This window comes from Lagenorhynchus albirostris, chromosome 19 (assembly GCF_949774975.1).
Source record: "Lagenorhynchus albirostris chromosome 19, mLagAlb1.1, whole genome shotgun sequence".
Classification (NCBI taxonomy): domain Eukaryota; kingdom Metazoa; phylum Chordata; class Mammalia; order Artiodactyla; family Delphinidae; genus Lagenorhynchus; species Lagenorhynchus albirostris.
In genome coordinates, this window is record NC_083113.1 from 25,475,057 (window position 1) to 25,502,961 (window position 27,905).

Sequence of the window (27,905 nt, forward strand, 5' to 3'; positions counted from 1 at the left end):
TTAAAAAAAAAAAAAGAAAGAAAGAAAGAAAAACAGATTGAAAATATGCAGGCACAAATGCTTTGGCAGCCAGGGTCAGTAACTTGAATCTCAGTTGCGTGTAGCACACTTCCTCTGGCTGGGAAGATGGTTTTTTGGAAAAGATTAACCTGAAACTGACAGACAAATTATATAGTTGAAAATATTCAGGTTTCTCTGATTTGTTTTTAGATATTTTGTTTTCCCCTTTCTGCCTTCCTGAGAGAAGGCTCTCAAATGCTTTTTATCTATAGTCAATTTAGCTTTGAGCCACATACTTATATTATCTTGTAAGAAATAACAAAGCCACTTATAATCTCAGCATCTCATCTAAATTTGTAAAGTAGACTTGGTTTTTTTTTTAAAAAAAAGTAGTTTTATAACTGCAGCCATACAAATCTCTCTTCATGCCTAAATGGGGTCTGGATCCATGTTTACATACCCATGTATGCTGAGGAATTGAGATGTAAACAGTATTCCCATTCATTGGTTCATACACGACCTCTCTGCCAACTACCTGTTAATATACCTAGTAATACACGTCCTACACCCTGCACACAAATATAGTTCAACCAATCTGTAAGTTTCATTTTGCTGCTTCTTCAAGATGCAGGAGCCCAGTGTGATTGGATTCAACCTGCAAGAAAAAATTTTAATCATTCGGTAATAATTTTGTCACATACTTAATTTTTATTTATTAAAAATCTTTATATTTACTTGACAAAGCCAGTATTAAAGACCTGATAGTTTCTTGGCAAATCAAAGTAATGATTAAGTGTTTTGGTGATTTGTCATTTGTCCATAGATGTTATTAAGATTTAAGAATGCAAGGGCTTCCCTGGTGGCACAGTGGTTGAGAGTCCGCCTGCCGATGCACGGGACACCGGTTCGTGCCCCGGTCCGGGAAGATCCCACATGCCGCGGAGCGGCTGGGTCCGTGAGCCATGGCCACTGAGCCTGTGCGTCCGGAGCCTGTGCTCCGCAGCGGGAGAGGCCACAACAGTGAGAGGCACGCGTACCGCAAAAAAAAAAAAAAAAAAGTTTTGGGTATAGATAGCGGTGAAGGTTACAACAACATTGTGAATGTATTTAATGCCACGGAATTGTACAATTCAAACGGCTAAAATGATCAATATTATATGTATTTACCATAATAAAAAGAGTTACCAAAAAAAAGAGGTTAAGGAAATTTCCCCAAATCATACAAGCTTGTAAGAAATGGACCACAAACCCAGGCCATCTGACTCCAAGGCCTCTTGGAAATAAGGAGCATCAGTTGTACCTCACCTGGATATTTCTGAGGATCTACCCAAAATCAGGAATACTGAAAATGGGAAGTTTCATGCTTTTGTATCTAAAGCAATTTGGATATCTGTCTGAGGCCCTAAAGCTTTTTAATCTAAACATTTCAGCTACTCTTAGTGGTTAAGAGTTGGCTACTGGGAGAATTTGTCACTTTTTAGAAACAGTGTTTTTGTTCAGTATTAAAGGATAATAATTTTTAATGGCAAAATCATCACTACTATACAGGTATAAAATGAACAGGTGTTAAAGATTTTAATGAACTCATTAATTAATGAGAGAACCAGTAAGATCTGGTTCCACGGAGAATTCAGAAAGCAGACATCTATATAGGCAATGAGGAATGCTGAAATTAATTTGCAAAACCAGCTTCTTGGGAAAGGGAGAGGACAAAATTCATTTTCATTTCTATGGACAAGAATCACTTGTATTACTATTAGTTTCCTACAGCTTACAGGAAAATAGCTGAAAGGCACTGAGACACAGACAGCCTGGAAGGGCAATACCCAGTAATCTATGTTTTGCTCATTTCCAAGTCTTGCACAGTTTTTTCTGACAGCAGTCATAGAAGGGAATCCGTGTATGTAATGCCAGATGTGTTGATTATTTTCAGTCAGGAAAAAAATAATCTAATCCCTAAATTTACCACCTGGCTGCCTTGTCAAGGAACTTCTGAGCTACAGGCAGCTTTTCTAGACTGGACTTTAGGTGGGACAAAATGTCCCCTTAGCCAGATGTCCAGAACCCTGAGACTGTCTGTAATTTGCTGTGGACATCAGGCGATTCACTTCACCTTCCTAGGTCTCAAGTTTCCTTGAGTATTGAAATAATGAAAGGTTGGACCAGATTTCTTACTTTCTGCCTAGCTCTTATATTTTTATATATCATGGTTCCATCCTATTCTTGAATTTCTGATGCTACCTGAATTCTGCTAAAGCCTCAGAATGAGATCTGAGACGTTCTCAGGGACATTGTATTAGTATGAGAGGAGCAGGTAGTATTTATATTTGTTCCTTTGGAGAATTAACCCCCTGTTTCTGGGCCCTGTTATTCGATTGCTGGCTGCAGTTAACAGTATTGTACACCCTATCCTCTCCTCCAAACCTACCCTGAAGGAGTTAAAAAAGAAACTGTTATTCGTGAAGATGTACACGTCTTTAATAATCTAGAAGAAGGGGTTCCTTTTATGGCAGTACCACGAAATGTAGCTTTTGAGCTCATGAGAGTGGTCTAGAGAGTGTAGCATATGTTTCAAGTCAAGTAGAATATAGAGAATAATAAGTGATACCTAAAAAGTTCTGTCCTGAGTAAAGATGATTATAGATAACCTGGGGCTGTTCGTGGTTGGGGAGATTTTTGTTTCTGCCACATTCTGCGGAATAGATGTTTGGTGTCAGTACCCTGTTCCTGGCCTCTGCTACTTTCCCTTGGTTGGATCACCTGCCCAAAGACACCATTTGCTGCAAGATTTGTTCAAAAGGTAAGAAATGTTTTTTTTAAACAAGAAAGCTACTGGAGTTTCCTGAGGTATCACACCCCTCTGTTCTTCCTCCTGTCCTCCCTTCTTAGGATCTTCCTTTCTCCCGGCTTCCCACAGTGATTCTTTGGCTCTTGGGCCTGCTTTCATGTAAATCATGTTCTTCTGACAGAGGAAAAGTGGCTGGAAAAGATCACGTGATCATGTCCTCGTGACAGCTGCTTTGGGAAAGCCAGACCCTTCCCCTGAGGAGTTTGTAGCTATAGAATATCCTTTTGTCATAGCTTTTGTCATGGCAACATCAGCTATAGAGCCTGGTTTGGCCCTTGGGGAGTACCCCCGGAGTTTCATCCCTGCTTTGCCAAGGTCCACATTTGTCATGCTGGCAGAGCGAGTGCCTTGCAGGTTCTGCCTCTGGTGCTATTTGCTTATCTGCTACCTTCATGCCATTAAGATCCTTGGCTATGCCCTGACCACCCTGGCTGTGTCCTGAACTAGACTCAGAACGGGCTGATAATACCATTGAGAAACATGGGGCAGAGTCTTGAGTCTTGGTATCTTTTTCTTTTTCTTGAATATATTTAATTTATGTGGTTCCCAGCAGTTGTGTGTTTGTGGTCAAAGCCCTGTCTGTGGAGCCCTGGGTGGGATTGGGGTGCAGAGGGCATTTTGTTTTCTTCTAGTGAAAGGGGCTATGGAGTAAGACATGTGAGTCTTAGAAGTCTGTGTTAAATACTACTCTAACTACATAATTCATTTCCTCATTTATGCATAGTAAGGCTTTCAGCATTATCAAATTCTCCCAGCAACTCTGAGGGTTACTATAATTATTACGATTTTACTGATTGGAAAACCAGATACAAAGAGGTAAAGTAACTTTTTTCAAGGCCAATCAGGAAGCCAGAGCCAGGATTGGAGACTATTATCTATTGACTATCTCATCGTGTAATCTTAACCTCATAAACTCAGGGAATAGCTTGTGTTAAAATTTTAGACTATATCATTTCATTCATTCTCATATACATTTATATCATATTAGTAAAAATCATGGCACATGAAATTTTATACTCCCCCCCTTTCCTCCGTTTGATCTTGTTTCAAAAGGATTTTCTCGCATCACTTAAAAAACACTTAGGAAACAGCTTTAGTGACTGTGTAGTATTTTATTAGGTGTGTGGCTGTACCACAGTTTACATAATCATGTGCCTAATGTTGCGTATTTACAATGGATCTAATTTTTGCTGTTACAGATAGTGCTTCAGTGAGTATATTTGTGGTCTAAACATTTGTCTAAACTTTTGGTTATGCCCTTAAGGATAGGTTCCTTCAAAATATTGGATTGGCCAAAAAGTTCATTTGGTATTTTCTGTAAGATGCTTCTAGTAGCGCTGAGTTGTCTTTAACTTCATTCAAAGCAATTTTGTTAGACTGTATTGTGACAACTGTCATATCAGCGTGCATTTTTAAAAAAAGCTTATCAAAACTGGTGAATTTTTGTGTAGCCACTTTAATATTGAAAATGGAAGAAGAAAAGCAACAGTGTTGGCACATTATGCTTTATTATTTCAAGAAAGGTAAAAACACAACTGAAATGCAAAAAAAGATTTGTGCAGTGTATGGAGAAGGTGCTGTGACTGATCAAACGTATCAAAAGAGGTTTGTGAAGTTCCGTGCTGGAGATTTCTCACTGGATGATGCTCCATGGTCGGGTAGACCAAGTTGATAGCGATGAAATCAAGACATTAATTGAGAGCAGTCAATGTTATACCACGTGGGAGGTAGCTAGTATACTCAAAATATCCAAATCAGGTGTTGAAAATCATTTGCACCAGCTTGGTTATGTTAATTGCTTTGATGTTTGGGTTCCATGTAAGTTAAGCGAAAAAAACCTTCTCGACCGTATTTCCTCATGCGATTCTCTACTTAAACGTAATGAAAAGTTCCATTTTTAAAACAAATTGTGATGGGTGATGAAAAGTGGATACTGTACAATAATGTGGAACGGAAGAGATCGTGGGGCAAATGAAATGAGCCACCACCAACCACACCAAGACTGGTCTTCAAAGAAGGTGATGCTGTGTATATGGTGGGATTGGAAGGGAGTCCTCTATTATGAGCTCCTTCCAGAAAACCAAAAGATTAATTCCAACAAGTACTGCTCCCAGTTAGACCAACTGAAAGCAGCACTTGAAGAAAAGTGTCTGGACTTAGTCAACAGAAAATGCATAATCTTCCATCAGGATAACGCAAGACCACATGTTTCTTTCATGACCAGGCAAAAACTGTTACTGCTTGGCTGGGAAGTTCTGATTCATCCACCATATTCACCAGACATAACACCTTCGGATTTCCATTTATTTCAGTCTGTACAAAATCCTCGTAATGGAAAAAACTTCAGTTCCCTGGAAGACTGTAAAAGGCACCTGGAACAGTTCTTTGCTCAAAAAGATAAAATGTTTTGGGAAGATGGAATTATGATGTTGCCTGAAAAATGGCAGAAGGTAGTGGAACAAAATGGTGAATACGTCGTTTAATAAAATTCTTGGTGAAAATGAAAAATGTGTCTTTTATTTTTACTTAAAAGCCGAAGGAACTTTTTGGCCAACCCAGTAGAATCACTGGGTGTGAGATTATGACTGTTTAGGAGGCTTTCAGTATGTTGACAAATGGCTTTCCAGAAAGATTGAATCAATTTATATTTTCATAAGCAATAGTATTTGAGAAGATCTCTCCACTCTCTTTTGCATTGTACTTTGTCATTTCTTAAAACTTCTTTACTGGTTACTTTAATTTTGTAACCAGAAAATGTATCTTGTTTTTATAATTTAAACTTCTTTGCTTCTTAGTGAAATAATCATTTTTTCATGTGACTATTACCCATTTGTTAAGAACCACTGTTTTAGCCCAAGATAAGGGCATAGAAGAAGAATGTTAACTGTACAGTTCCAACAGGAAGGATTTGTGGGACAGGGTCCATGTCCTATAGGGAGGTTGAACTTTTTTTAATTGTTTTTGTTTGCCTTGCCTTAAAAAGTCCACCTGGCGTGAATGTTATGATCTGGGGCAAGGCCCGTAATGAGGCCCAGAGATTCTGCCACTATCTTCTCTTGGTGCCAATCCCTTCTGACTACGGAGAACGTGGCACTAGAGCTGAGTACTGAAAGCTTGTGCGAGGCCTCAGGGTTCAGCTCTAACCTGGGCCTCATTCCTTGAATGGCATGTTGGCGAGATGATGTTTAATGAGGAATCAGAGCGTGTATTCTCTGAAAATCCAGCATTCTCTTGCTCTCGCTTTGTGTTACCCAAGGTGCAGTGGATGGTTCTTAAAATCCAGTGCCAGCCTGTCTTTCCTGATTAGCTGGCACCATTTTCTTGACATGAGCTTTAGTTCTCTAGGCTTGTGCTCCACGATGGAACATTTTGAAGCACAGATTAGTTCTAAGTTTATTGCAGTTTTCATCACCCAGCTGCTGTGCCTAGAGCCTGGAGTGAATGGCCATCTTTTGCATTGTAAGGTCTAGATGCATTAGAAGTAGCTCTCCACACCCCCAGCCCCTCAGTACTCAAAGCACTGAATTCACTCCTCCACTTGGAAAGGGATGGGATATCCCAAAACAGTGGTTACATAATTGTGGATTGGCTCTCACCCATCCAGCTTTACTTCCTCCTGTGATAGTGAATTCCAGGCTGGCAACAGTAATTAGATCTCAGAAAAGCCCGTCACAAAACACAACAGGCTAAAGAAAGTCACAGCCTCTTCTATGCATTGGCTAGAGTTTCAGAGCCCTTCATTTTTAGTGTACGGTAACCGTAGACAGTAGTGCGCTTTTTCTCTGTGCATTAATTTTAATTAAGCAATGTCACTTTCTGTTCCGCTCTGAGATCTACGTGTAGCTAAACTGATGGTTTAAGTGCCTCCCCACCGTTGGTCACTGACATTGCTGCAAACAGAGCAGCAGACAGAAGATCTCCTACACGCGACTGAGTAACCCAGGAATTGCTCAGTTTAGTGAAACAGATAAGTAAGTGCTGTAAGAAGTTGCAGAGATCAGGGAAGACTTCCTAGAATCTGGTTGAGCCAAACTTTGAAAGATCAAGTGACATTACAGAGGTATGACTATGAGATTATGTATAACTCAAGACCCACACTTAGGATACAGTGTGTGTATTACACTTTGCAGTCTGCAAAGGGTTTTCTCTTTAATTCTCACAAGAATCCTGCAGAGATAGGTAGTGAGAGGTTTAATGTTTTGCATAAAGTCAAATAGCCAGCAAGTGGCAAAAAGTCTGAACTGTTGTCTGTTTTCACTTGTGATTCAGTCTTGAAGAGGAGCCCTGTAAGGCCCAGCAAGAGAGTAGGCCAAGAGAGCCCTTTCCCTGAAGGTCACAGCAAGGCCGTGAGACACGGGGATCATTTGGGGACACCCCAGGATGTGTCCAATTATCGTTGGAATCTAAAATTAAGGTCTAATATGATTTAACATATTCAGTAATCACTTTGGAAAAGAAAGGAGTTAGTGAAAAGCAATTCCTTTAACTTCATGATATCAGAATAGAAGAATCATAGCAAAGCTAGAATAAATATAGATGGATATACAATGTTTAGGTGACTTTGTAATTATTATGTGTTGTATATTAATATATACAGTAATCATTTCCAGAAGGAAGGGTGTATGGAAAGAAAGCAATAAAAGAAAAATATTTTAAAGCACTTTGTGAGGTAGTACAAGAACTAGAAGAATTATGGTAAAACAAAAAGAAAAGGAAAGCAGGGAATGAAGATGAATAGAGCCAGATATTTCCTACATTTATTTATTTATTTTGCGGTACGCGGGCCTCTCACTGTTGTGGCCTCTCCCATTGCGGAGCACAGGCTCTGGACGCGCAGGCTCAGCGGCCATGGCTCACGGGCCCAGCCGCTCCGCGGCATGTGGGATCTTCCCAGACCGGGGCATGAACCCGCGTCCCCTGCATCGGCAGGCGTACTCTCAACCACTGAGCCATCAGGGAAGCCCTTTCTTACATTTTTAAACCTCTGCTTATTTTAGGTTTCTGGCTATAGACTGAAGTAACATTTCTCTTTACTCAGATTGGAATTACAAAGACCAGTAGAAACGGTGGTCCTAGGGCAGTTCGTTCCTGCTCCCTGGTTGTCTGATCTCAACCAGAATGAGTCAGTCCTTCGACAAGATGTCAGCAGCCAGGGCTCTTAGGCAGGTAAAGAAAATAGTCCATTATTATAGGGATTTCAAGCCAGGCTTCATATTATCTTACCCTGGTGATGACAATTATATTCGTTTTTATTGGAAAATAATAACCTTGGAGTTGAGCTATATGTTTACACAAGAGGCATTGCTTCTAGGGGTCTGTCATTTCCAAGTTCACGTTGGCTGTCAGGAAATGGGACACCTGATGCAACTCCTCTGAGGAGGGAATTGAACAGTTTGAGTTGTGTTGATTTCACAGAGAATTGTACAAGGTAATCTATTGCATCTGACACTTGAGTATCTGGCCTCTAAAGGCCATCGGTTGAACAGTGCCAGGCATTGCTCTTGGCTTAATATAATGGTTGAAAAGAAGACAGGCAAGGTTGCTGCCCTCCTGGGGCTTACTCTTTAATGGGGGAAGATGGAGGACAAACAAGTGAAAGTAAATGAACAGGGCAATGCATTGTGTCACCCCTCGGGGGCTCTTGAAAGACTAATTCTTCTGTTGCGTACCACAGGTACACAAGGTGAATTTTTGTGCCTTAATAAAGGTATAAAAGTGACTGAACGGTTGGAAGTCCACTGAGCTTCTGTTTGATATTTACTGCTAATGAATTTTCATACCTGCAAATCTCTGAGAATTCTTAAATAAAATTTTCTCTCTTAGGTTACAGAGAACACATTGTAGAAGATACAAAACCCGAATCTATCAATGACACTACCGACTTGGCCCTACCACCTGAAATGCCAATTTTGATTGACTTCCACGCTCTGAAAGATATCCTTGGGCCCCCGATGTATGAAATGGAGGTGATCATTCTCGTTCCTTTGTTAATACCCACCAGTTTACTCTGTTGGTTGCCTAATAGATTGGGGGAGAAGTAGATTTGGGTATTTGGGGAGGCTGAATTTTGTCTTAAGATTGGAAACTTGTGTTCTCTATGGTATTAAATTTGGGTGCTTAATGTGATAATGTGGCTTTTGCAGAGCACCAGAGACCCTGGCCAGATCCTCTTTTGGAAACCCAGTCTGATCTTGTTCTTTGCATCCAGTTTCATTTTAAGAACAGTGTCTCTGACTTTCCTCCTTAGAAACTATATATTCCTGTTGTATGTGCTTTAATTAAGTATTTCTTTGTGCTGTCAAAGACTTGGAGGAGGGAGGGAAACAACCCAGTACAGAATACCTGAAGACATGAGCCTGGCTTTAGCTTCATGCTGCTCTAGTGCAGACCAGATGGCATATTTCAGGATTTGTTCTTTCATTGTTATTACTAGTGCCTTTCGAGTTAAACCGACATGCAAGCCCAGCCCTATTTCCATCTCTCTCCTGTAATTCTCCCTCATAGCGGAACGCGGAGCCATAAAGGCCTTGGGAGCAGGACCGAGTCAAGGGAGCTGGATAGAAATAGGTGTTGGTCTATTCTTACCAACTATAGTACTCTGTTTTGGAATGGGAGATATAAATTATAGGGTTGTTAGAAAATAGAGGATTTTTAAAGTCCTGGGAATGTTGAGATCACCAAGGGAAGCTGTGACTGCTGAGGTATTGTGATATATTTTATAGGATGCTTATATGAGCTTTCCTGGGGCATTTACTAGAAAGAGTATGTATTTTACTACTGAACTTATTAGCATCTTTCTTCAGAAGCTTTACTATCACCTTGTCTGTGTAAAGGAAAAACGGTTTTCAGAAGATACATCTGGTGAATTATGCAGAAGATAATCTCTCCATCCAGCATTTGAAATCACTACCAGTAAACATGATTTTCCTCAAGTCTTAAAACTGAGAAGAAGAGAAGTAGCCCCCAAATCCATCTTGTTTATTTTCCTAAACTCTGAGCTAGTCATTTAATTCTGCAAAGCTCTCAGCTACAAGAATAGAACGCGTTCACTGTTGGCAGTAAACCTGGTCCTGAACGATAGAATCAGAAACATTATTTTGGTTATTTGAATTCTTAAGATACTGTGGATGGATTTAAATTTTGAAGTGTTGAAAGAAGTGGAGCAAAACTTGTTTTGGTTGAGAACGCGGGCCAAAGCTGCTTTCCTGTTCTGAGTGAACCCAGTGATTCTGTGAGTGACAGTAGAAACAGGTTCTGCTCCTGCATGTCCGGCGGGCTCTTTTCTCTTGGCTTTCCAGAACAGTACATGCCAGCCATTCTTTGGGAATTTACACCAGAGCAGTTGATAAAAACAAAAGATGGATGCGTGTTTCTGTTGCATAGACCCTTCTCTCCCGGCCATGACTGCTCCTGTTAGGTTTGGAAGCATTGCTGACATTCTTGGAGCTTTGGCAGAGAAAGAGCCCAAGGACAGAAAAGAGAAATTTTATAAACACTGCCTAATAGCTCTGTTTGATATCACTGCAAAAACTATTTTATTTTCTTTGTAGCATCTGAGCTATTACATATGAACACTTTGACCAGTATGAATCCAGTAGCCATTTTCCCTTCTATAAATAGCATCTTAGAATAGAAGGTCTGGTATCTGGGAGTTTGGAACATTTTGTTCATATTTTCCACAGTTGAGAGAATTTACCCTGGAGCCAGGGGTTTCTTTCTCTACCTTTAGTGGTCTAATGACCATCAGCCCCAAATTATATAACCACAGCTTTTTGCATCCATGAAATTAAGATTTATGGAACATTTCTTTGTTGTCCAAAAGGTCCATCACTGTGCTAGGGGTCATCCATTTACACACAGGGAAAGAGCTTAAGGAAATTAAATGAATCATGCAAATTCACGTAAGTTGCAATTAGTGAGGCCAATCTTTAAACTCAGATCAGCCAACTCAAGTCCGGTATTCCTTCCACTCTCCTATAATACCCTGCAGCCAAGCTAATTACTGCCCTTTCCTGCTAAAAGAGAATTGCTTGAAGTACAGCAGTTTAACAAAAAGGCATACCTGCTCTACCTCAGATTTTCATTTCATTCTTACCAACTATAGTACTCTGTTTTGGAGTGGGAGATATAAATTATAGAGTTGTTAGAAAACAGAGGATTTTTAAAGTCCTGGGAATGTTGAGATCACCAAAGGAAAAGGATATGGAGTAAAGAGCAGGGAGCCTAGGAGCAGGCCCTGAACAGTTAGGGTCACGTAGGGGAAGAGGAGCCCTCAAAACAGACAGAGAGAAACTAAGAAGAAACAGGCAGTCAGGTAAGAGCAAAACAAGGATGTTGTGCCGCCATGAAAACAAAGGCAGAGACTGTCTCAAGAAGGGGGAACATGCAGATGTGTTTGCTGTCTGTGTACCGGATTCTACAGCATGGAGGTTGTAGGTGACCTTGACAGAGTGGGTTCACAAGGAGTGATGGGAGTGTGTTGAAGAGGGAGTGGAAGGTGGGGAAGTAGAAGTAGTTTGTAGGCAGCTCTTTCAGAAGCTTGGCTGTGAACGACTGCAGAGAAGTGAGGTGGCTAGAAGGGAGGATGGAGGTCAAAGGGAGAGTGGTTACAAATGGCAGCCTGTTTGCTGGTCAGAATAGTGCAGTAGAGAGAGTCAGACTGAGGTTGCTGGAGAGAGAGGTGGTACCACAGGAGCAGAGTCTTTGGGGTAGTGCGGCGCGGTGGGGTCCCTGGTGTGAAGGAAGAGCTGGTCTGTGATGAAGGTCCCCTGTGGCGGGTATGATGGAGAAAGCGGGCTGAGAGTGTTGAGTAATTACACGGAAAAGATGATAACGCTGGAACAGAGGAGTATTTGTGCACAAGGAGAGCAGTAAAGCTGGGACAGAGCTGGTGTATAATGTGAAGGAGGTAGAGTTGATGGTTTTGAGTACAACTGAGCTAGAAGGATGAAAAAGTGGCGGTCAGGGAAGGGGGTGGTTAAATTCAGATTTCAAAGGTCGTATGGCTTCTGTTGGCAATAAGGACCGGGAAAAGGGTGGCTGGGTGAGGGTGAGAAGCGTGGTTTTGGAGTTAAGGGCGTGCTTAGAGACAGAGAAGCCAGCTTGCACGGGTCTCAAGTACTCCCTGAAGAAACCCAGGGTGATGGCGGGACTCAGGGTGGTCAGGAAGGAGTGGGTTTGACTATAGAAGGCAGTGAGCAGAGAATGAAGATGGGAAACTGGCTGCCATAAGCAGGGGTTAGGAGGAAGAGGCATGCCACTCAGCGTGATGAACCCCGCCTCCTCGGCCGTGCTGGCGTCATCCGATTCATGGGGGGATTATATATAGGTTTTAGATAGTTTTTAGAATTTGGTGAGTTAATGTATATAAGGCACCCACCATAGTGCCCGGTACGTGCTAAAAAAACAAATACCGGTTCCTGCAACCACCATACACCCTTAAAACAAATAGACCTATGCCCAGTCACAAAAGTAAAAGTCCCTATTATTTTTATTATAACCCTAATTTTATATTTGCTTTAATTTTAATAACCTATACCACCCCTTACTGTGCTTTATTTTCATTGAAGATGAGTCTGCAAAAATACATTAGTACCAAAAATGTTACTGACCTAGCAAACTAACAGGAAGAAAGATAAGAAGGCACACTTTTACTGGTGTTATATCCGTTTAGAATTCTCTCAACAGGTTGAAAAATGAGTTCCTGAAACTTTGTCTTGATTTCATATTTAGGAATAGTATCATAAGTCACCTTTTCAAATACAATAAAGTTTCCTAAAGAAGCAAGATCAGTTAAACACCCACTTTTAAAAAATAACAGATCTCCCTGCATTATGAGAGAGAGAGTGGGAGAGGGTGGGGTAGGTGCCGGTGTCTGGGGCAGCCGAGACTTCATTGTCCCTGACTGCTTCTCAGAACACCTCCTCAGAGGCAGGCCCGGGTCCCGGCATGGAGGGCTTAGGAAGGACGCAGCTATTGAGTCTCATTTGATCTGGTCAGTTATGAGATTGCCATTAATAATGGTAAACTTGGTTGCAGTTACTTTTACTGATTACATGACCCTCTTTGGGGGGAGATGAGAATCTTATAATTTTCATTTTCATCCTAGTGAAGCCAGGAGAAGCCTCCACATTATGAGATACATATATACACACACACACATATATTATCTGCATATTAGATATATATACATAATTAGATATATAAATATAATACAATCCTGCAGTTGACACCCCCCCAAAAAAAACCCAACATATAGAGTTCCTGTATATCTCTGGGGGTAACAATCAATCTCATAGACTACAAATGTGGTGACACACAATCAGAAAAACACATAAACTCTAGTCTTTCCAGGATAAATTTGATTTTCAGCCTCAGAAAACCAGTCATCCAAGCCACGAGCATCTATGTTTTGTCGTCTGCTAATCCTGAGAATGTGTCATCTGAGTATTCCTGACTCTATTCATAGTTTGTATGAAAGCCTCAGTGGTGGACAAAAAGTTCTTATGCGAAGGTCACTGCCCTTAGAAAAAATAGTAATAAAGGGAAGAAGAGACTAGACATGCAGGTTTTAAAAAACGTCCTGAATAGAATGCATCCACCGGTGAATTCCAGGAGATTCCATCAGTGTGCTTGCCTTGCAGACAGATAAAAGCAGGTGCTAGAAATGAGCAAAGTGTACAAACACTAACGAAATGCCCAAAGAGTCATGGGAGTAAATTCCTTCTTCCTCCCTCTCCATTCAGACCTGCTGTGCCCCACGCCCCTGTTAGGACAGCAGCGATGCTGCACTCAGCCTGGCCCACCACCAGCCAGTTGTACCAAGGAAAGGCCTTACTGGAAGGGCCTGCAAGCAGCTGGCTCTCAGCGGCGCTGGTGCTGCGCCAGACCGGGGCCGTGTCGTGCAGCTTCCAGAGGTGACAGTGGCTGACCCCGGCACTCCTCCAAAGCAAACAAGTTCACAACTGGAAAAATCAAATATTCCTACAGAGACTTTAAAGAAGTTGGCAGATGGAGAGCCGCCGTGGTGGCAACCCTGGCGGGAGCATAAAAAATGCTGTGCAAGCTATAGAAAACAAACCAACGTGTGGTGTAAGCGTTACTGAGGCACGAACCTGCACACATACCGCAGCCATCTGACAGCTCAGGTTTTGTGAGGCACTGTGCCTGCCCCTGGCGAGAAGGCCCACAATATTATTCCTGTCTTGAGTCCTTGGCACCTGCTGGCCTCTCTGCTGCGAAAAGGCTTCCTGGCCTTTTTCTGCCCAGCAGATTTTAAGACCACTCAGTCTCCTGTGACACCTGTCCCAACTCCGCAGACATGGACCCTTGCCTCTGCAGAGCTCTCTGTAGATACAGGCACTGGCTAGATGGTCTTGTTGCACTCCGCGTGCTGGGGCGTAAGCGGCCCCTTATCTGATGCGGTTAGGTAGGTAGTCTGTCACCGCTCTGAGGTTTTCACTTGACATCCCTGTGATCCATGATGGGGCCAGGCTCCCGGTGCCAGTAAAGCACCATTGGATGAAGGTAAAACTCTTAGTCCCTCTGATGGCTGCAGCAGTAAATAACAAGGTATTAAAACTGTAAGTGTTCATCTAGGTTTGGAAGGGTCACAAAGAGTGTACGTATTTACTATTTCAGTCAAATATCACTAAATATCACTATTTTAAGTTAATCGAGAGGAAAGAACAGTGTGAAATTGGCAATGATTAGATTCTCAAATGCTCCTTAAACACTGCTATCATTGAAGTGTTCAGAATGCAGTCATACTTTATAAGACATATCCTGTTATTAATTAGGTTTTTCATTAAATATTTTAAACACTTCCTCAGTCTACATATTTACATGATTGATAAAATTATTACAGAAGAAAATGACCATTTCTTTGAACAAGATTTAGTTAACAGACAAAGGAAACTTGAAGCACCAGTTTCAAGGGAAATTGAATGACAGAAGTGAACTTGAGAAACTCCTGCTCCACTTTGACATTTAGAGGGAAAAACGTTCTAAGCATCAAGCCTAGGCCTGTCTTGGCTAATACAATTGATGATTCCACAAACCAGTAATGGAATTAGAAACTGGTAGAAAAGTACCAGTAGATACACATAGTTTTGAAATTATTGTATTGAATCACTTGTTAGGGAAGTCTATAAAATACAAATTGTTCTGTATAAAGGGTTTAAGATGGCTGGGAAACTGCATGCGGGAGCAAGAAAGAGCATATATCTTATCTTTTAAATTCATATTTACTTGCACTCATTATTTCTGAGGGAAAAATACATAGAAACTGGATGCTTGGTTATTAAGAGAATTGTTACAATTTCAGAACACATGGCTTTGAAGAATATGACTCCAAGTCTAAGAATTACAGATTCATTACTTCTTAGATAACTGCTATTAGCCTCATCACGAGACTCTAGGTTTGATAGTAACTCCTGCCCTCAGTTCTCCCACCCGTGTATGTTGTTGTTGAGTTACACAGATTTGTCACTGGTCCCATCTTCAGGTTAATATTTCAGCACTTACCGTCAAGTTAGAATAAAGTGGTTATGAGCCTGGATGGTTTTGGTTTGGTCACGTGTACTTATCTACCCCCTGTCCTTTCAATGAACAATGGACCAGTTACTTTTACCAAGAGCACTGGCAGATGGAGAGTGTTGGAAACTGGCTTGGTTTCTTGAAGCAGTGTGGTAATCAACATGAATCCTACTTCTGATTCTTTGGGGACATGTTTGGTATTATTCTGACAAAATGAGTTTTGAGGATTTAGCTGTTAAAAGGGATTGTTCTCATTATAGCTAATGAAGTTGTGCTATATGGCTTTTTCTGTTAAATTAGCACAGGATTCAGTATATTGAGGATAATTCTTTAGGACTGGTTCAGTCAGTCCTAGAAAAGAGCCATGCAGTAAAAACAGGAACCCCTGACAAGTTCCCACCCAAAGTAGATGTCGTTCAGGTATAGAGAATTGATTTTATATTAGCAAGAACAAGCCTTGTGAACACTTTTATAAATAGTTGTTTCTGCGTTTTCCTTAAATAGTACTGATCTTTTGCATATTGATCTTTTGTGTCTTTTTCCTCAAATAGATACAAAACAGGGCAGATGCAAAGCTGAGGGAAGGTGAAATCCGTGGTGCACAGTGTCAGCTCAGCCAGCGATGCAACCTGGCCTTCCCAGTCTCTAACATCATTAAATATAAAATTAAAATTTTAAATATAAAACCAACTTTAAAATAGGCTTTTATGTTTACTACTAAAAATAAGTGCCCAGTAGCTTCAATGGATGTCACACATCCATTTAAAATCAGGATTTTCAGCATCTAAGCCCCTTGGAAAAGTAAGCATCAGCCACCCAGCCCTTTAACCAGAAACTCAGGCTATAGACTCTACTGCTCTGTAGTGAGAAAGTTACCTCTTGGTGGAAAAATCTCATGATTGCATTAGTGCTGGGTTGACATATTGTGCCCAGTTCCTCTAACATGGATAACTTCTATTACGATAAGAAATTTGGAGGCTCAGAATGTGCGATAAAAGTTAACATAACTGTTTTTCAGCTGTTACGTTTGATATGTTTTCATAACTTGGATGTGTTAACCTATTTGGCTTGTAATCACCAGTGAGTGACACAATCAGTTTAATATGGAAGTGAGGCAGCACAGTGGGCCTCCGAGCACACAGAAAGGATCCAGGACATAGTGAAGTAGCATTTTACAGTGTCTCTGTGGCAATAAAGATGAGTGGCAGGGAAGTAAGATCCAGGGGTTTTAATATATACCTTGGCCTCTGGAGCCTACACTTCTCAAAAGTACGTTGAAAAGAGCGTTTCTACTTCCAGAAGCAAATTCATGATTGCCTAAAATGAAGTTCGGTGCTGTAGTGTTTTTAAATATGCAGCCTAATAAAAGCATTGAGATAGATAAAACGATTGCGTTTGTTCCTGAAAATTAGGGCATGTGTAACTAGGTGTGGTGCTTAAGTATCAAAAGTCACTCACACATACTTTAAGGTAAAATTGTTTCTGATAAATGCCAAAGTCTGTCTTGGCAAAAAAGCCCTATGTGACTCCAAGTCATGTGCAGTAGTAAGTACTTTGAGGTGCAGCTTAAGCTTAAGCCCTCTGAGGAAGAGCCAGCGCTTGTGATTAGGTCAGCCTGAAAAGAATTCGGCTCTTGTTGGCCTTACCGATCATTTTCCTTCTTTCTCTCAAGGTGTCTGAGCGTCTGAGTCAACCAGGAGTGGCGATCGGTTTGGCTTGGACTCCCTTAGGTGGGGAAATCATGTTCGTGGAGGCGAGTCGGATGGATGGCGAAGGCCAGTTAACTCTGACCGGCCAGTTGGGGGACGTCATGAAGGAGTCTGCCCACCTGGCTATCAGCTGGCTCCGCAGCAACGCCAAGAAATACCATCTGACCAATGGTGAGCGACCCATCCCAGGGAGTAGGGGCAGGGGGTGCAGCTGCAGCAAAGGAGAGCCTTGGGATCCTGACCCAGGAGGCATCCCACAGTTCAGAGACAGATCCAGTTACCCCTTAAAGCACAGACCTTTGCTTTTGAATTCCCGTGGAAATTCTAGTTCCCAGTTGAGGACTGTTTGACTGGAACCTGAGCTGGAAACTGACTCCAAGGGTTTGTTTTGTTTTTCCTGCTACTTGGAATAGAATGAAGCTGTTCTTCCAGACCCCCACTTTACTTATACTGCCCGTTAATATTTTGAAGGATCTGTTTACCCGAAACATTCATTTTTATCTGCTTTTCTTTTTTCGGAGAAAAAACAGGTTTAATTTTTCTACACCAAAATCCTTTTTTCCTTTTTTAAAGCTTCTGGAAGTTTTGATCTTCTTGAGAACACAGACATCCATCTGCACTTCCCAGCTGGAGCTGTCACAAAAGATGGACCATCTGCTGGAGTTACCATAGCAACCTGTCTCGCCTCACTTTTTAGTGGGCGGCTGGTGTGTTCAGATGTAGCCATGACTGGTGAAATCACACTGCGAGGTCTTGTTCTTCCAGTATGTATGAAGAAACCTATTTATATGGTTTTTAAATTTTTTAATTTAAAATTTTTATTAATAGTATTTTAAAATCTAAATAGTGGTTTGCCTTCTTCCTATGAATAGCTTAGTTTTAAACATATTAAATTTTTATATCTGTAATTCAGATTTTTAAATTTTGATCAAATAAAGGAAAAACTGACAATTTTCCCCATGTTTTCCCTTCTACTAAAAAAGAAGACTTGCTTACAGAAAAAAGTATCAGTCTGGTCACCAGAAATATCAGCTGTTCAGGTGAAGATTTGAGGCTTTATTCTAGTTAATGAATTGTTAAATATATGGCATGTGTGTAAAATAGGATGGTAGCTATTTTTAAACTTTAAGCCCAATTCTCACCTTTTGGAATTCCTGTGAGACCTCCTATCCGCCTATAGATAACTTAGATTACTGTAATTGATAGATTGATAAAAAAAAATATATAGAAAAGAAGTAGTATAAAATGGAAATTGTAGTAAAGACTAACGATGCTTAATTGCTAAATTTTGAAAAAGTTCTGTACATATGAGGCTTTAGGGCTCCAGCCTATATCATAACTACTTATAAAAACACTGAAAAATGCATAGAACTTGAGAGATCATTTAGAGGTTTAAGTCATTAGTTAGCAGTACCAGACTACAATAAAGTTTTGGTGGGTTCAATAGCAAAATGAGAAAAAAAGGAATGTTCTTTATTATGAGAATGCCTTTATTTTATGAGGTAATGGTGAAAGTAGGTCATAGAATCACCAATTAGGATCACAAAAAATGCTCTCAGTTCCCTGATTTTTTAAATTTAATTCAACCAGAAAGTCATATTCTAAACCTTATTTACTATGATATAACTGTATATCTATACTCAATAGGAATGTCGATCTCTTTTCTTCACCTTACCCCAGAACTACTGCATTTCTAGTGACAGTAGTGGTTGATACTAGCTGTACTGCTAAAAGGAAATGAGCAAGTGCTTTACTGACCATAAACTCTTTAGTTTCCTAGTTCAAAATGGTAAGCTAAGCAAGGAATAAAGGGAATAAATTATAAGAGTCAAAAATGAGGGGGGAAGGACTTCCCCTGTGGCGCAGTGGTTAGGAATCCGCCTGCCAACGCACGGGGACACGGGTTTGAGTCCTGGTCTGGGAAGATCCCACATGCCGCAGAGCAACTAAGCCTGTGCACCACAACTACTGAGCCTGTGCTCTAGAGCCCGCGAGCCACAACTACTGAGCCTGCGTGCCACAACTACTGAAGCCCGCACACCTACAGCCCGTGCTCCACAACAAGAGAAGCCACTGCAATGAGAAGCCTGCACACCGCAACGAAGAGCAGCCCCCGCTCGCTGCAACTAGACAAAGCCCGCGCACAGCAGCGAAGACCCAACGCAGCCAAAAATAAATAAATGAAAAATATTTTTTAAAAAAATGAGGGGGGACACACCATTGTAAAGCAATTACACTCCAATAAAGATGTTAAAAAAAAAATGAGTGGGGAGCCATCAGCTGATAGTTCAGCCAACTTCTAGAAGATAGACGTGTCCCCAGCTGATGTAACAGAATTGGAGGTAGAGACAGTCTTCCCAGCAGGAATCTGTTGAAAAGCACTGGCTCAGAGCCAGAAGGTTCAGACCATTAGAAAAGGAAGGGGGTGGGAAATGAAAACCAGGAGATTCGTTGAAATCTCCATAGAATAAATGGTTCTTCCACTAGGTCCCCTGCACTCAGTGCAAATTGCACGCAGGAAAAGGCTTCCCTACCCCCAGCAGAGGCGAAGCCACAGCAGCTCTGAGTAAGCCTTCAGTTTTAAACTATTATGGGAGACATGGAGAAAAGCAGCATTTAAGAGAAAGACCTGCTAAGTCTGGAGAAAACATAATTCAAGAACAGAGGATAAGACAAAGCTCTTGAATTTAAAAGAACGGTTTTAGGAATTGGTCGACGAACTATTCAGAAAAAAATAATAGAAAAAACAGTCTGACAAATCCAACATCTAACTAAACAGAGAAAATGGAAGAGAACAAATTGTCAAGGAAATAATGGAGCATTTCCTAGAATTTAAGGCTATGTTCAGATTGAAAGGGCCTGTACCAACTAGGAAAAAGGATTGCATCCTCATGACTTTTCAGATCATGGAGGAAAAAGCTTTCTCATCCGTGACCCTAGATACACAGCACCTTCAAGACTCTGAGGGAAAATGGGTTTAAATCGTCTTGTATACACAGCCTTACCGTCAACCAAATGTGAATGCAAGATAGACATTTCCATACGTGCAGGGAATCCGTTTATCTCACACTCTTTCTGAAGAAGTTACATTGAAAGTGTAGTTCAGCAGCATAAAGGAAAAGCCTGGCAAGAGAGTGACAGTGTGGTAGGATGGCCGCTGTGCAGAAAGGCCTAGAGCCCAGCCAGTCTGGTGCCACAGGTGGGAGCAGGCTTCTGAGGGCTGTCTCCAGGGTCACGTGTTCCGGGTGGTGTGACTGAGACTTGTGTCTGTTATCTATTACTCATACACACCACCCCAAAACGGCAGTTATTATTCTTAGTTTCTGTGGGGCAGGAACTCAAGAGAGGCTTAGCTGGGCTCTTGTGGCCCAGGGTCTCTCATCATGTAGTCATATACCAGCCTGGATGCAGTCAGTCATCTGAAGGCTGACTGGGGCGGGGCATCTGCTTCTGTTGTGGTTCACTCACGTGACTGCAGATTGGTCCTGGTTGGCCGGACTGCTGGGGTGACCTCAGACACCTGGGCTACCTGAGCTACCTGCAGGGCAAGAGATCCAAGAGAGATCCAGGCAGAAGCTCTTATTTTTTGTGACTTAACCTTGAAAGTCACACAGCATCACTTCCACCGCACTCTTACAAGTAAATCGCTAAGCCTGGCACACATTCAAGGGAGGGGAATTAGACTCCACCTTCTGAAGGGACCATTTCAGACATATTTTAAAACCACCACAAGAGCCTAGATGTTTTCTTCATCACACGGCACAGAGGTTATTGCTTTAAACCTGTACAGAAGAAAATAATCCTGGCATGCAACTAAGCTCTGTAGGAATGGTATTTATGGTCAAAATAATGTAATGCTTTTTCAGAATCAGCCTATAAACAAGATTGTTGTGAGTACAGAAAGGAATATAAATGTTAACCTTGACAATATAAAAGAGAATCACGGACAGAAGAGGTGCTCATACCTGTCAAAAATTTAGAATCTTCCATTAAAAGGATTTAATATAATACTAATTGAAATGTAAAGAATTTACTGTTAACCTTTTTAGTGGCTTTCCTAGCTCATGCTCTAGCAAAATGGAAGATGATTTGGATGTTTTAAAATAGCGTGAAAGAAAGGTGGGTCAGGGTTTCTTCCACAGCCTGAGGATGATCATAAACCTTAATAACGTTCCTCTCTCCTTACAGGTAGGTGGAATTAAAGACAAAGTGCTGGCAGCACACAGAGCGGGACTGAAGCGTGTCATTATTCCTCAGAGGAATGAGAAAGACCTTGAAGAAATCCCAGGCAATGTCCGGCAGGATTTGACTTTTGTCACAGCAACCTGCCTGGATGAAGTTCTTAACGCAGCTTTTGATGGTGGCTTTACTGTCAGCACCAGACCTGGCCTCTTAAATAGCAAACTGTAAGCCCACATCTCAGCTTCTTAGAATTTTAAGTTATAAAGTGCCGAGAGGTACTGACAGGATGATTTTATTCACACCAGCAGGGGTAAGCAAAATGTCCCTAATTTGCGAGTCTAATCTCAGCAGTAACAAACCTGACTCAAGTGGTGGCTAGTGTTTATTACAGAAATGTTAATTTAATAAATTGATTAAATCGGAATTGAATTCTTGTCTTGAATGGGCTCATTACTGTCCCTGGAAAGTTATGGAACAGTGGTTCTCCTGTGGTTCCAAACAGAAGCATCTGTATTACCTGAGAACTTATTAGACATGTAAATTCTCAAAACCCACCAGCAGACCTTCTGAATCAGACTCTGGGGGTGGGACCCAATCTGCTTTACTAAGCCACCCAGATGATTCTGATGTGTAGTCAAGGTCAGGAACCATTGGTATAGACCATTACCTTAGCAGATTCACCTGTAGATTTTATTGGCCCCTGAAAGCAATCAGAAGGGGAACTGGACAAAGGTGAAAATAATAGCCAACTATTAGTCTTTACGGAAAATATTCAAGTGAAGCAAACTCTGTGATGAGGTCTACACATCCTACCCTTCCTTTGCTGAGGGAAGCAGCAGAGTGGCATGTGTTGGCCTACATGACAGAAACATACTGGCCCTGAATGCCTGTCATCTTAGAAAAAAGTCCAGTCCCCAGAGGGAGGCAGCCATCCATCCTGGGATGGTCCCTACACTTGGTATCCTGATTCCTGCCACCTCCCCTTGTGTTGCTTGTTTGCCTGTGCCAATCCCCAGTTCTGGTAGCCTTTCTCCATGCCTCTCTTCTCCTGTGACTCAGTCCAGGATATGGATAACTATGAAGTTAGGCTCTTCTACTTACTAGCATTTGAACTTTCTGTATCTTAGTTTTCCTTACCTTTAAAGTGCAAATAATTGTACTCATCAGTGTTACTGTGAAGATACAGTTAGAATGCAACATAAAATAACACGGAACAATTTCTAATCATTATTCCAGCCAGTAATGGACTTCAGAATCTTATATTACAAAATATAACAACAGATATGTAAAGATACTTCGGAATTTCTTGGATAAGAATGAGATATACAAATTACCCTAATACTGTGCTCAGACCTGGCGGTAAAAATCTGAATGTGTTCTGGGAGGACAAGTGCAGACCTAGGGCCGTGGCCAGTGGGAGAGAGCAAGCACCGGGAGCTTGGAAAACATTTCATTGACTATCTTATCACTACTGTGATTTTATCATTTCTGCACGATTGTCTTACAAGGTAGAAGAAACTATGATGTTAATTTGTTTTCAGCAACCAGAGGGAGTTAATCCATACCCACCTTGCTCTGCCGTGTCCCACCCAGCAGTGGCAACATAGCACACATTTGAAGAGTGGGAGTCATCTGTATTCTTCCTCAAGAGTCCTGAGTATGCAGTTTTGTACTGGTCTGTGAACAGTAGTAGGGCATCTTCTGGGCCCTCTGGCTTTGAGCATGCCTTTCCTTACTGAAGGAGCTGACTGAGAAAACCCATACATATATGAAATTAGCAGTATGACCTTCATTTCTCTAGCATTGTTTTTGGTTTTTTTAAGTTTGTGGCAAAATAATTTACCATTTTTACTTAGAAGTGTGTAATTCAGGGTCGTTAATTACACTAATGTACCACCATCACCACTAGCTATATCCAAAACCTTTTCATCATCTTAAACTGAAACTCTGTATCCAATAAAAAGTAACTCCCCATTCCTCCATCCCCCAGACCCTGGTAGCCACTATTTTACCTTGTCTCTATGAATTTGCCTATTCTAAGTACCTTATGTAAGTGGAATATCTGCCCTTCTGTGTCTGGCATGTTTCACTTAGCATGTCATCATTTATCCATGTTGCAGCATGTATCAGAATTTCCTTTCTTTAAGACTGAGTAATATTCCACTGCTGCACATGCCACATTTTATTCATTTATCTGCTGTTTCTACCTCTAGGCTGTTGTGCTGTGAACATGAGCGTACAACTATCTCTTTGAGTCTGTTTTTCATTCTTTTGGAAATACACTTGAGGAACCACCCATGTTTCCCACCACACAGCTACACCATTTGACATTCCCACCAGCAATACACAAAGGTTCCAATTTCTCCACATTCTTGCCAACACTTATTTTCATTATTGATAATGGCCATCCTAAAAAGGCCATTAAAGAAGCAACTCATGGTTTTGACTTACATTTCCCTGATGACTAATGGTTGAGTATCTTTTTCTAGCACTGTTTGTAAAAGTGTTTCCCAAAGACCCCTCATCTATCAATCAGTCAGCTAGGTTTTTTGGAACGGCTAACTAACTTAAAATTCCAATTCAGCAGGCCTATAGGTGAGGGCTTGGGAATCTGTGTATTTAACCAGTGCTCTCCACACTTTTAATGTGGGCTTTTAAAACTCTTCAAGTATTAAAACTATGAAAAGCTTTAAGTGCCTTGGTAATCAAGAAATTTTACACTGCTTGAGGCACACGTTTACTTAGCTCTGCCCCTTCAGTGGTTTTCACTTGGCTCTGCCCCTTCTGTTTGAACCTTACTGTAAACCATGTCAGAGATTTACTGCTGTTAATCACCTGTATACAGTGGAAGATGCCATCGGAGTTGAGTGACCCTATTTAACATCAGCCTACAAATCTTGGACCATTGTTAAGGTCTCCTGACTAAATGAGTGGATTTAAAGTGTACTAAACATACCTGAATTTTTCTAAATAAGGGGAGGTCAAATTTATGTGCTGAGTGAAACACACAAAATTTCCTTCTCTCCTTTTCTTCCTGGGACATCAGTCAAGATTTGCATTCTGGTCATAGCACAGATCCTCTTCATAAGAAGAGCGGGGTTGCAAATTCATTTCCATTTCCAGTGCCATCTGAGTTGCAGAGGCTGCTTGAAATGCAGAGGTTTCTGATTCCCATCATCTGAACACAGTGACTAGTCATGTCTACCAAGAGGAGCTCCCGGCACTCGGTGACTGGTCCACATTTAAACCTTACCAAAGTCTACCATGTTGTGAGGTAACCAGCTGCTGAGGGTAGAGTGGGCTGACTTTGCATTTTCCTTTTATTGACCACTGAAATGAGAAAAACCTTCCTATAATTAAGGGGACTTGACACTAAGCCACAAAGAATGTTAATTTTGCCAATTCTTCCAAATCCAAAGTTTATTTTGTCTGGGACTATTTATTAGATGTAAACATCAAGAACTTTTGTTTTTTTAATTAAGTGTAACATGTTCAAGCTCACATTATTTTGGCCAAAATGCGCTGTATTTGAGTGCCCATCTTCATGAAAACTTTATCCAGCAGCTTAAAAAGTCAAGACTACAAAAGTACAGTCATTATCCAATTTGATGATTTATGATCCAATGCTATGCTTTTTTGTTTTAATAACATTTAGTGGATACTGCAATGAAAATTAGTTACTAGAAGAATTTTTAAAGCACCAGAACAGGAAGGAAATACTAAAAGGATCTGAAGGGAAACAATAGGCAAGTACACTGAATGGCTATTGAAATGTCTTTAAACAGCTGTATCAAGTTTCTTTTTTTTAATGTAGGAAAAGCTTTATTTGCTATGAAAATTCACTTATTTGGAACATATTAGGTATGGTAGGTACTATCAATGAGCTAAAGAATGTATTTAACATTCTTGGACCTCATAAAAAATCTTTCATATTAAAAATTTTTTAATTAAGTTCAGCTCTAACATATTGTCAGTACATTTCTAGGCAATAGGAACTAAAACCCTTTAGGCTAAATCCTAATCTTGACGTGACAGTGCAAGCTTGTCAAAATGTGACTTTATTATAAAACCAAGTATTCCTTCAAACCATTGTTTCTACTTTTCAGAATTTAGAAAGGCCTAAGAAAAATAAACTATTTTCAAAGAAAATTCTTAAGGCTGTATAAAGTTAAGGAAAATGGTTCGGCAAGCAATGAGACTATAGTGCCAGGCATAAGGATAAGCACTTTACAGCACACTTAGCCATCCTCATTCCCTTATGAGGTAGACACAACTACACCCTTTACAGAGAAGGAACTTCGAGCAAAGTTAAGTCAAAGTTAGTAGGTAAAGGGTCAGAATTCAAACCCAGGCAGTTAGAACCTACAGCCCACACTTTACATTTTAGGAGATGCTTGAATTTGGTGGATGATGCTGTTTTTAGGAAAATGTGAGTTTCTTTTGGTAAATGACTCAACTTGCTTAAGATCATACGGAGTAAGCCACCAAATCATCCTTTATGTTTGGAATATGCACAATAGGTAGGTGGGGAAGGGAATGACTTAAGGTTCTAGCAGTGCATTCAATCTATAGATTTTCAAAACGTTCCATCTGTACCTTTCTTATTTAACTTACATAAATGACTACAGTACTAGTTGGTAGGTCATACACTCAATTCACCCTATGTGTTCTAATCTTACTCTAGTCTAATGCACCAGTCACAGACTGGCCTGGCCCCCAGGTATGTTTAAGTCTGATGCAGTGTTTTGCTTTTCAGTTTGGGTTACTTACCAATTTTTCCACTCAGGAACCTGAGTGAAATAAAATTCCATTAGTAGAATCATTGCAGATGTTCCTGCATATAGAGCTCTTGAGCTTGGGGGGGCGGGCAGGGAACATGACTAAGATTTTTTGGTGAGCCAAAAACATCTATAGCCATTTGCTTCGCTTAAGTTTAAAGTTTGTAAAATTGTGGGCCTTTTAAATTAGAAAGTTATACATATTATAATAAAAATCACTCAAAGCAAAAGAAAAAATTCCCCAACAATCGTTAGCATATTAAACTGGTTCATGATTCAGTTCAACAGGATGAATTCAAGTTTAAGAATGTAAAAGAACAAAAAATATCCCCTACCCCTACCCTATATAATCCCCTGAAAGAAAACACCAAGACACCAGAAGGGGTGGGGGCATCAATAGGAAAAAGTAGAATATTGATTATAAATATAGATGATTTAAGAACAAGAGTTAGATCTCATAAATCTCAAATGGACCAAGAAATACGGCTCTAGGTCACATCATCCCTATAGGCCAAAAATATGAAGACAAATAAATATAGTTAACAAATATTAAAATATCAACCTTATTACCTATCAAACACACAAAATTTACTATCTTAAGCATAAATTGGCAAAACATGAGGTTACAATGAAAGGCAAAATCCTTCACACTGCTACCATAAGTTTCCACTGAAACCTCTCCAGAAAGCAATGAAAAAAGTATCAAGACCTTTAAAGAAAATAAAAAACCCCAAGAATATAACCAGATAACATAGAAATGTTCACAGGCTATTTATAATTAGCCGAAAAAATTTACCTGGAAAAACTGGGCAAAGCAAATATCCAACACTGGGGACCTGGCTAAAACGACAGTCAATCTTCACAAAAATTACCCCAAATGATGTTTTTCCAAGATTATTAAATGCTTAGATGATCATGTTATGTGTAGGGGTGCGAGGGAGTTACATAGTTACACAATCCCAAATTACATGATTTCAAAATAAATGTGTGTAAACACATGTAAATACACAAAGAACTAGAAAAACAAAAATGTTTGTAGTCGTCTGAACGGATAAGACTACAGACTCTACTGTGTGTGCCAAAGTCTATATATTGAACACATATATCAAAGAAATGTTTTATAATCAAAGGAACATTTTAAAATATTTTAAATACAAATGATATAACTCCACAAAAATATTCAATATACTAAATGAGGAGGAAAAACTGCTTTTCTAAACACACATGCTAATAGGAATAGACCTGGATATACATTGGTGGTTGCCCTGTTCCCTTTCGCCACAAAAATGGCTACACACAAGCACAAGTTATAACCAATTCAAAAAATAATGCCTATGTAGGAAAGAAACTACACAACCACCTTTTTTTTTTTTTTTTTTGCTGTACGCGGGCCTCTCAGTTGTGGCCTCTCCCGTTGTGGAGCACAGGCTCCAGAAGTGCAGGCTCAGCGGCCATGGCTCATGGGCCCAGCCGCTCCGCGGCATGTGGGATCTTCCCAGACCGGGCCACGAACCCGTGTCCCCTGCATCAGCAGGCAGACTCTCAACCACTGCACCACCAGGGCCCCTACACAACCTTCTTTCCTGAAAATGGTTAACAGAAGTAAATTTTGTTATCCAGAATTGGGGCAGTGGTGGGGGGGGGTTAAGGGGAAGTCCAAATTATTTTTAACTGACTTCCTATGTTTAGGGTACCCATAAAAACCACACAAAATAAAATGATCTATGGCCAATCAGAAGGCAATTTCAGAATCTTGCTAGGTGCTTCAGGCTAATTCACATCAGTTAACTATATGGTGCTAGTTACAGGTATACTAATAGCAGCTAACATGTTGGGTTAGCTTATTATGTA

General features: G+C 40.6%; 1 protein-coding gene across 2 annotated transcripts in view; it reads left to right on the forward strand.

Annotated features, from left to right (window-relative positions):
- LONP2 (lon peptidase 2, peroxisomal) overlaps positions 1–21,705 on the forward strand; it is a 96,752-nt gene extending 75,047 nt beyond the window's left edge. For both annotated transcript variants that reach the window (XM_060132427.1, XM_060132428.1), the window contains 4 exons: positions 8,672–8,814; positions 17,058–17,265; positions 17,668–17,858; positions 21,283–21,705. In XM_060132427.1, coding sequence (XP_059988410.1) covers positions 8,672–8,814; positions 17,058–17,265; positions 17,668–17,858; positions 21,283–21,504 — 764 coding nt within the window. In that variant the 3' untranslated portion in view covers positions 21,505–21,705. The remainder of the gene's footprint in view (positions 1–8,671; positions 8,815–17,057; positions 17,266–17,667; positions 17,859–21,282) is intronic.
- The last annotated feature ends 6,200 nt before the right edge of the window (positions 21,706–27,905 follow it).